Source organism: Oncorhynchus keta, chromosome 18, assembly GCF_023373465.1.
Source record: "Oncorhynchus keta strain PuntledgeMale-10-30-2019 chromosome 18, Oket_V2, whole genome shotgun sequence".
Taxonomy (NCBI): domain Eukaryota; kingdom Metazoa; phylum Chordata; class Actinopteri; order Salmoniformes; family Salmonidae; genus Oncorhynchus; species Oncorhynchus keta.
In genome coordinates, this window is record NC_068438.1 from 28,772,468 (window position 1) to 28,782,032 (window position 9,565).

Sequence of the window (9,565 nt, forward strand, 5' to 3'; positions counted from 1 at the left end):
AGTGTGGATTTGAATAGTACACAAGTAGGCCAACGCTATTTTTGCACTGTAAAACTTTTTTAAGTGTTATGTTTTCCCAGATTCATAGTGTTATGCAGCCCAGGCCTATCTAGGAAGGCTGGGCATAAATAGTTTGCTCACAGCATCACATGATGACGTGGGCAACATAAACACTTAAACTCTGTGGATTAAAGTTAATAGTAATCAAAACTAATTTCACCACGAAAGGAAGTGCAATCGAAATGAATGAAGAAGACAAGGTCATTCCAGTGAGTTAATAAAATGACAAGGTGTTGCCTGTCAGCGTTGTAGACTACTGCCTCACAAGCCCGGGCTTTAGTGGCACTGGCATACGCGCTTGCCTCTGCACTGAAGGAGCCACCGAACGCGTCCGCGTTGCAGCTCTCACTTTCTCCCGCTACAGTATGTCCTACAATGACATATTTGGTGGGGATTTGCAGCCAACAATAGGATTGGATTGGGACTAAATCAATGAATAAAACGATATTGAAATGAATATTATTAACAAATATTTCCCAGAAGATTTTGGGTTCAACCTAAGGCTGACTAGGACAGATCAATCAACTTGATCCGACACAGTCAGCCTACATGTCATACGTAAGTAAACCCACAAGAGAGACAATATTGCAAAGGCAGGAAGGACCATGTTCGATGGAAGGCGTAGGGGTAGGCAATCGAAAACGTTTGACGGGGAAATTTCTGTCAATATTAGCTAGTCCTACTGAGTGGGCAAGTAACCTTTCCCGCGCTCTTCCTAAAAATACTATTTGTGATGTCATAAAGGTCTAACGTTCCATGACGTAGCATGTAGCCCTAAATTACAGTCCCTGCCTGCAATATTGTCCTCACTCTCGACCTGAACTCAACTTGAATGTAACCAACACAGACAAGGACATGCTTTTTGAGATATAAAATAGCTTGAATGGATGAAGAAAAGGTCAGCTAAATTACTTCATACAATATTGGGGGAAAGTAAAAAAGGGTAAAGCAATATAAGCGGATATTTCTTGTAAAAAGCTATAACATATTGTAAAGCAAATGTACCATTCTTTATAAAGTCACCAGCTTAGCTCTGAAATGGCTGTAGCTCTATTTATGATGTCCTCTGCACAGATCTACTCTGACATTGACATATTATTACTTATTGGAATGTCTGACCTTCAGGTAGCACAGAGGGAGGATGGTGATCCTCAGAGGGAAGGAAAGGAAGTTGTTGAGGAAGAACCGGTGGCCACGCCCAAAGAGGAGGCCAAGAAGGGAAGGAAGGTAAGATAGCACGAGTGACAGAGCACATAATAGGCCTACTGGGTTACACTCTGTACCTGATAGCAGCCATACCATAGATATCTATATATATCAGATAACAACATACGTAGTAGCTGTTTTCAAAACGTGTTTTAAGAGCTGTTTTGACCTGGCCCATAGCCTATTCATAAATTGTCTCAGAGTAGGAGTGCTTATCTAGGATCAGTTTTGCATTTGTGATCATAATGAATACAATTATTTGGGCAAGTTTGAGCCCACACCTTATCTGATGAACTTTATGTATACGGGCCCTGGTGTTACATGTCTGCCATCATTTGAGATCTGGAATCTGTTCTGTTCTATCCTAGGCAAAAAGTAAGAGGAGTGGCAAGAAGTCAAGGAAGCTGGGCACTGACAACGATGCAGGTCAGAGATTTACCTCTGTAGTACTACATTGTTTCTCTATTCTGTCTGTGATGTGCAGGTTGTGCTATCCATTTTCAATGAAACTGTAGTCTACTGTAATCAGTAAGAAAGGTCACATAGATAGCTTTATTCAAATAGGCCTATTCTAAAACCCTAAAACAATGAAATCAGAGTATTAAGAGATAAAACTGATTTCTCTTTAATTTTGTTTCTACTTCCTCTATGGCAATCATCTTTAGTCTCCAGGAATAAACACCTGGATAGAGGATCTGTAATTGAGCTCCTGGAGAAGAAAGCTGTTAAGGCTGCATTCGGCCCAGGCAACAAGGATGAGATGGAATACTCCTACCCAATCCTCATCTCATTCCTGCGCAATCTTACTGATGAGTATGTTAAAGTTTTTCTGTAATGTTCAACATTTATGAAATATTGTGCAGTGGGAACTAAACACTAACTAAAACACTTATTTTAAATGTTCTAGGCAGTGGCAAGTGATCTACAAAGGACTAAAAAACCCTGTAAGTTTCCCTACTTGCCTTTGACCTTTGATGTGTCAATGATCTGTTGAATTCAGAGATTAGCCATCAAGTCATATTCTGTTATTCATGTTCATTTCTCTGTCAGACTTCATCAAACTTTGAATTCAGTCACAGACAAGAATAACAATGTTGATCAAATGCATTCTGTTCGATCTAGAATACTTGACATCACAGTTCCATTGAAAAGACTGTTTTTGTTCTGTTTGTTCAAAACAGATGACGAAGGAACAGCTTGCCAAATTGTGCAAGACAATTGTAACCTTCATCACACAGACCACCCTGCAGATCCTGCTGCCAGCCCTGGCCCGCGTACTTGGGGTAAAGGACTTTGCTGACGACGACACTGACTCACCCAAGAGGGGTGGCAGTGCAAGATCCTTTGCTGCCTTTGATCAGGAAAGACTGGAGCTCATCCAGGAAGTTAGATATCTGGCGAAGAAAATGTATAAGGGCGGCACAGGGGCTCAACATCTCAGGTCCCTAACACCCTCTTCTAAGAGGTATGTTCCCCTTAAGGTTTTCATGTATGGATTTCACCAAGATCATCTATCCCAGTGTTAGCCAATGCAATTTACTCTATCTGATGTAGTACAAAATGTAATGTATCAGCCTTAATGAGCATGTAAAGCGATCAAAAGGACATGTAGATATTTAGAATACTAAAATTACAACGCTTGACCGATTTGCCAAGTTAAGACAGGAATTATCATGCTTTGCTTGTTCGTTTTAAAGTTCCCAGACCTCAGTGAAAGTCCACCTGGGAATGACAGAGGACAGAATCATCAAAAGTGTCCAGGAGCAACTGTCTGATCATAATATCCTGTCCTCTTGCCCACCTGAGCTGACTGTTGGTCTTATCAAGGTGGTGGTCGAACAGCTTAACTCTGCCCTCTCTGCGACCATCAGCAGAGCCATTTCAGGGCAGTCCTCCCCTATTTCTTCTGGTAACCAGGCCGCTGAACAAATGGTCAACATGGTCCAGAAATGTTTTGATGATCACGCCACTCCAGAGGACCAGAGCTTCACCTCTGTATTAGAGTCATGCATTCCACCTGCAACAGAAGAGGTGATGACTGTTATTGCAGAGATGGTGGGTGAATTGGAAAAAAAAGATCCGGAATTGGCTAAGGTTTTTCGAGAAGTGGCTGTGAAAGTTAAAATGTTGGCATCTGGCAGTGACCTTGTAGTGGAGCACCTGGATGTTGAAGACTCTCCTGTTCCAGAGGAGCTGAACATAATATGTACATCTTGCAAAGCAATGATGCAAAATCTTGGCACTCTGTTTAGTGTGAAGTTCAAGACCAAAGCCTCAAAGGCTGTGAGTGAAATTCTTGTGAGAAGGTTAATGAGCGATATCTCTGGTATGGTTCAACCTTCTCATTCGTTTAGTACCACTCCAAGCTTGATGAATGCATCTCGCCCATCTGACAGGATCCTTGATTCTGCGGCCACTGAGCTCATACAGACCAAAGTAGAATCTGAGGCATCAAAAATAATTGATAACTTTGTTGAAGATGTCAAGGACATTGTGCAGTATGCTGAATTAGATCAGCCAACAAGCACCCAGAGAGATACCCAAGTGGGACACTGTACGACAAAGCGGAAACCCTTCCATGCAGCTCGTAGACTCTGCGAGAGACTTCAGGCAAAGCTGGAGACATTGTTCCTCAGAATGGGTGGAGCTTCAGTCCAAGGGGAAGAACTTATGGAAAAAACTCCAGTGCTGTGCTTCTGGAACATAATGACTCCAGTGATCTGCCTCTTTCAATCCTGAGCTTGCCTTCCCCATGTAGGAGTGAATCCCCTATATCAGAACGTAGTTCATCTTCTTTATCTGATGGATGTGATTCAACTGACACTTTAGGAGAAAAAACACCAGAGCAACCTGAAACCAGTAAGAGTGAGGCAATACTGCAAGTGGTCAACTCAACAGGACTTGGTTCTCTCCGTAAATGCCAAAGTGAGAACTCTCAACCATTACTGTCTCTCTGTGATTCCAACATGGTGCCCTGCACCAAAGAGGTCTTGTCCCAGATTGTGACCATGTATAGGTCAGAGGTGGCAGATTTGGAATGCACATCATCTGTTGCAGAGGGTTCATCTTACAACTCCCTTGAAGTCTGTGGCTTTTTGGACAGTGTCATGTCTTATCTAGAAGACATGCCTGTGTCTGGTTCTTCATGGTTGGAAGGATTAAGAGATACTCCAGCCTCAGTCATTGAGAAACTCTCCAGTGAGGAGTTCCAGATGAACGCTACCAACGAAGTGCGAAAAATACTGCTCAAATCAGTCAGTAGCTTTCCCAACAAAGTCAGTTCCAGCCAGACAGATTCTCAGATGTTGCCAGAAAAATCAACAATTTAAGGCATACAGATATAACTGCTTTTGAAATCGTTGGATCAATTAGAAATGACATGAAGAGCCTTTTCCCACCCACAGAGTCTTCTACTACTCTATGGCAGGCAGACTCTATGCTTCAACAGAGTGATGAGAAAACCTCAGAGTACACTGAGGCCACACCCAAAGGCTCACAGTCTGGTTTGGAAGTATCTGAGAAGAAGATCTGGACAACTGCAAAGACTATTTACCACAATGTGAAGACAAAGATGAGGAATTATTTTACATGGCAAAATCAAGTCAAAGCAACAACGGCTCAAGCCAAAAAGACCCTCAGCCATATTCTGGTTTCAATTCAGAAAGAGCTGTCAAAATCTGACCAAACGGTGACTGCGCTTTCACAAATAGAGAATGTGGTTGGAATGATGCTGAAGGATGTTGAAAGGGTAAGCAGTGAATGTGGTGAGGAACTGATCTATCAAGCGCCACAGCGTTCTTCCTCCTCGTTGTCATCCTCATCTGCCAGATCAAAGAAGTCAGAGTGGGAATTTTCACTCCCTGGCACTCCCATCTCTTCTGATTTACCAGAGAGTATTACTCAGCCCATTGTGAGATGCTCAGTCATCGACACGGGCAAATCTACTAAGCCAAAAACATTGGTGTGTGATGCCAGGGAAAGCATGTCTGCAATAGTGGATACCATCATAAAGGAGGTACATCCAGAGGAAGAAGGGGAGGTTGCATTCCACCCTGATCTAACAGCTGCAATAGCAAGACTGGAGGAGCTCATATCTCAGGGTAGGATTGGTGCTCTCTCACGTGATCTTACTCACCAAGTGAACCGCATCATTTCTGAGAGCAACTTGACCCCTCTGGTTCTGACAGTGGCGGCTGGAAAGAGTGCCTCCGATACAGTCCTTACTGAGCTGAAGAGGAATGACAAGACGGTGGGGAAGCCCACAGCTTACAAGCTGGTTCAGCTTTTTGCAGAGGAGTCTGTGAAGCGCCTCTTGCTTCCTAGCCTTGTGCCCTCTACAGCTTCAATGAGTCTGGCTCAGGGAGTTAGTGTGCCGGCTAGCGTATCTGAAGATTGGATTTCATGTTCTTTTTCTACATCAGCATTTAGTGACACAGTCATCCTGTTTACCAAAGTAATGGTAAGCCAGGTCATGGACTCTGTGGTTTCTGATGCACAAAGCAGAGGGTCATCTCCAACCGGAACTGTAACTGATATAGGCAGTCTACTGAGTGGTAAGTCCTACCCTCTGCCATCTTTCTCCGCCATCAGCATGACAACAAGTGGGACCTCCAATGCTGCGGCCAACATAGATGCTGAGGAAAGGGATACCATCAGTTGTTTCGGTGTACCTCAGAGCATTGTTTGTGATCAGAATTCAACCAGCCCGGATGTTGCCTCGCTTTCAACCCCATCCACTGACAACTTAGTCGGTGATGATGACTTCACCGGCCTCATCAGCATGTTAGTGGTGAGACTTCTGTCAAAAATCCAAACCCAAACGGATCTGTACCCAACTGACGTCACACGCACGTCACAAGACCTGATTCCAAAAGTTATAGCTGCCTTCTGTGCATGGTCAGGCTGCTCTGAGACCCAAGCTTATCCCAAGAACCTGAAGAGTCACAAAGTATACAGCACCGTCTACAAACATCTGTTGAAGGAGTTTGGCTCAGAGAAAATACTCCAACTGGCCGTGTCGACTCAGGACTCCACATTCAATAGGATTCTTGTGAAGTCATTGAGCAAGGAGCTTCTCCACAGTTGTAACGAGGCATCAAGAGCAGCCTCAAGAACATCTTTCGAAGCCACCAGGCCAGAAGCTCTTCTCATGGCTGAAGATGTGAAGGCTACCAGAGGGAAGCTGTCTTTCCTACAAAGGCTTGCCAGACTGAAATTCGACTTAAAGGTACATCACACTTATTTAAGTTATCAATTGTGTCAATGTGAGTAAACAATGTTATTTAGAGAAAATGTAAAACCATCCATTAATTCCAAAACCATTTATAAATCTTGTTTTGCTGGTGTGTAAGATGTGATCGTTATTACCGTGAGATTGTTCTGCTGTGACAGTTGTTTTGACATGTTTTTGTTTTAGCCATTCATGATGGGAAACAAGAAGGATTCCAAGAAGAATTCCTGCCCTTCTGTATCTCAAGACCAGACTACTGCTGAAGATATCATGTGTAAGTCCATACAGCAGGACATTTACTGTTTGAGATATTGGTGTACAAAGCTGCTATTGCAAAAATATGAAACCCTATATACAGTACATTATATATTATCGATAGTAATCTCTTATGTAAAATTATTTATAGTTTCCAAATCTCAAGATTCTGGTTCTCATTTATTTGTGAAAGTAATAATGAGTTGAAACTAAGAATACAATATAACATCATTTCTAAATGAAAGTGCATGTCAACTCTCTCTCTTGTGTCACCCAACATAGTGGCACATCCTGCCACATTTGGACTCCCAGAGGGTCTTCCCTCCACCTCTCAACAGGAGAAGCCTCGCAAACGTCCCCTTCTAATCAGGATGTTTTCCACCATCTCCATAGGCCTATCCAAGCCATTCAAACGGTTTTCAAAGCAAGCTTAATACAACAATTTCCTTTAATACAGTAATATTTGCATTGAATTGGTGGCCTTTGTCTTCTTTCGTGTTTTGCCCTGTTAACACATTTGATTAGAAATTACATAGTATATTTAGTTTAGTTTATTATGCAGTCATAGTCACGGTGTAGGCTAAAAAAGTAATGTTGTCCTGAATAATGTATAGAACATGCACCCCCTCCCCCACACACACACACACAGTGTGATTCATTGAACACACACACATAGTACTTCAGATATGTCCCACAACCAACATTCAACCAGATATCAATGATTCAGTGTAAAATACATGTACTGTAAAATAAACCGTATTTAATTTACAACCAATAAAATAATACATGATGCAGGACACTCAGTTATAAGGGAATTAACTGGTTTAACTTCTCAAACAGAAACACACACATTTCCAATTTCTGTGGATCGCCCATGTTTACATTTTACTGAATGCTAGTCTGACCTTTGACCTGTAGATGGCAGTAAATGTCTACTTTTGCTGCAGATCCATTTCTAAAGCTCAAACCTCTCTGAACAAGTAGCCAAAACATTTGTCCCTAGTGAGAGAGAGTATGTGTGTGGCAAAAAAGGGAATATTGCACTACACTTTTATGATACAGATACATTTTGCATTCGGTAGCATAGCAAAGCTGTAGTTTTTTCAAATGCCAAATGTACATGTAGCATGCTTCTGCCTACAGATGCTTTTCTGAGTGACTTGTGTTGTGAGAGAACCAGAATTCAAACATAAACTCCTGGATTACATTTTATAATATTGTCAGCTCTTTTTAGTAACATATGGTAGCATACATGTTTCACACGGTGGCAAGTCAAGCTTGTTAGCTACATGTAACAACATTACATTATATGGTCAATATTTGTGTGTTTCCTCTTAGCTTTTACCTTCGACATCAACAAGCGACGCACGGGCTGGTCCTGCAGACTCCCACGCCCATGGCCCAGGAGAAGGCTGGGGGCCACCTGCTCACTCACGTCCCAGCCATCTCCTTTGAGACCAACTCTACTGTGGAGTGCACCTCCAAGAGGACTCTTGAAGAGAGGGACCGGGTGAAGGTTAAACTGGCCAACATGGCCTTGATGGGAAGGATCAAAAAGTCTTGGCTGTGAAATGCCAATTATGTGTGATTATCGAATTTATAATTTTCCACTTTTGAAACAATGGGAAAGACAGGGTTTATAGCAAAGGTTGCTCAGATTGGGCTTTTGGAAAAGGATGGAGGATGAAAGTGCACTCCTGATTCAGAGAGAAAGATCCAGCTTACTTTCAATAACTCAATAAATGTAAGTGTTGGAACCATACATAGCTGGTAACTTGAGCTCGGCAGAGTAGTTTTGACCTGTGTCCAGATGCAGTCATTTATGTTGTCTAAAGCAATTTGTCTCTTATAACAATGTTATTTTTCTGAATAATGTAATTTAATTGACTGGTAGGTAGTCACTAACTATTTGTAGCATGTGTTCCTCTGTTTATTGATATTTGCATGGTGTGTATGTGTTAAGCTGTTAAGTAATTAATGTTGATATTATCCAAAGGGTTTTTAACTGAAATGTTAAATGTTGGAGTCTCGATCTCAGACATTTGCGCTCATATTTGTAAATAGTATTTAAAAAATGGCAGAATCAAACAGTATTGGAATAGTGACTTGTATTTTGCATCTAGAAGTGTAAGAATTTTAGAAGAATGCTATTTCATCAGTCAAATGTTGCACTGTTTGATAAGACAGGGTAAAGAAAACCACCATTTTAATAAGTTTAGTTGTGAGTTTGACATTTTACCACAAGAAGTCACTATAATACTATACGTTATCAAACAGGGTTGTGCTGAAAATCAAATGAACCACAGCCAAATTAATTATTTGCAACTAAGAGTAAGATTAAAAAAGACATGTATAACTTATTTCTTGATAAAATACATTCTAAAATGTAAATATATGTGATTTCTGAGTATGTAGTGCACATATCTTTTTAAGGCCCAAAGCAGACGTTTTTATATCAATATCAAATCATTTCTGGGTAACAATTAAGTACCTTACTGTAATAGATTACGATGAAAATGGTCAAAAATGTATTTTTGCAAAAAAAACTTTCTCAAGCAATAATTTTGCTAGGACTGTCTGGGAGTGGTCAGTGTGGGGGGAAATTAAAACTAGCTGGTATTGGCACTCTCTTTGTCGTTGGTCTATAAACCAATTTACACATGGTGATGTCGCCATGGAAAGCCAAAACTCTCTCCCATGCAAACCTGCTGATTAGAAGGTGCTGTATAGATGTGAGAAACTCTCTTTTCATGGCACTTCAATATCGAAGTGAATTTTTCGTAGCAGGTTAGGAAACTGAGGTTAAGGTTAGGA

General features: G+C 41.4%; 3 protein-coding genes across 3 annotated transcripts in view; all 3 read left to right on the forward strand.

Moving 5' to 3' along the window:
* Positions 1–9,565, forward strand: part of LOC127908707 (uncharacterized) — a 30,044-nt gene that overhangs the window by 13,948 nt on the left and 6,531 nt on the right. The window lies entirely within an intron of this gene.
* On the forward strand, positions 77–4,005 carry LOC127908946 (uncharacterized). The gene is made up of 7 exons (XM_052468744.1): positions 77–618; positions 1,186–1,287; positions 1,635–1,692; positions 1,932–2,079; positions 2,174–2,210; positions 2,448–2,731; positions 2,964–4,005. The coding sequence occupies exons 1-7, from the start codon at positions 610–612 to the stop codon at positions 4,003–4,005; spliced, it is 1,680 nt and encodes a 559-aa protein (XP_052324704.1). The 5' UTR covers positions 77–609.
* Positions 4,602–8,580, forward strand: LOC127908711 (uncharacterized). Its single transcript, XM_052467833.1, has 3 exons — positions 4,602–6,493; positions 6,683–6,770; positions 8,090–8,580. Exons 1-3 carry the CDS (start codon positions 4,646–4,648, stop codon positions 8,263–8,265), a joined length of 2,112 nt encoding a protein of 703 aa, XP_052323793.1. The 5' UTR covers positions 4,602–4,645; the 3' UTR covers positions 8,266–8,580.

Excerpts from the sequence above, each read along its gene's own strand:
- LOC127908946 (XM_052468744.1), top strand. Across the intron at positions 1,288-1,634 it reads AGGCCAAGAAGGGAAGGAAG|GCAAAAAGTAAGAGGAGTGG; the intron begins GTAAGATAGCAC and ends GTTCTATCCTAG. Across the intron at positions 2,732-2,963 it reads CTAACACCCTCTTCTAAGAG|TTCCCAGACCTCAGTGAAAG; the intron begins GTATGTTCCCCT and ends TTCGTTTTAAAG.
- LOC127908711 (XM_052467833.1), top strand. The coding sequence starts at position 4,646 with ATGAAGAGCCTTTTCCCACCCACAGAGTCTTCTACTACTCTATGGCAG. Across the intron at positions 6,494-6,682 it reads GACTGAAATTCGACTTAAAG|CCATTCATGATGGGAAACAA; the intron begins GTACATCACACT and ends TTTTTGTTTTAG. Across the intron at positions 6,771-8,089 it reads TACTGCTGAAGATATCATGT|CTTTTACCTTCGACATCAAC; the intron begins GTAAGTCCATAC and ends GTTTCCTCTTAG.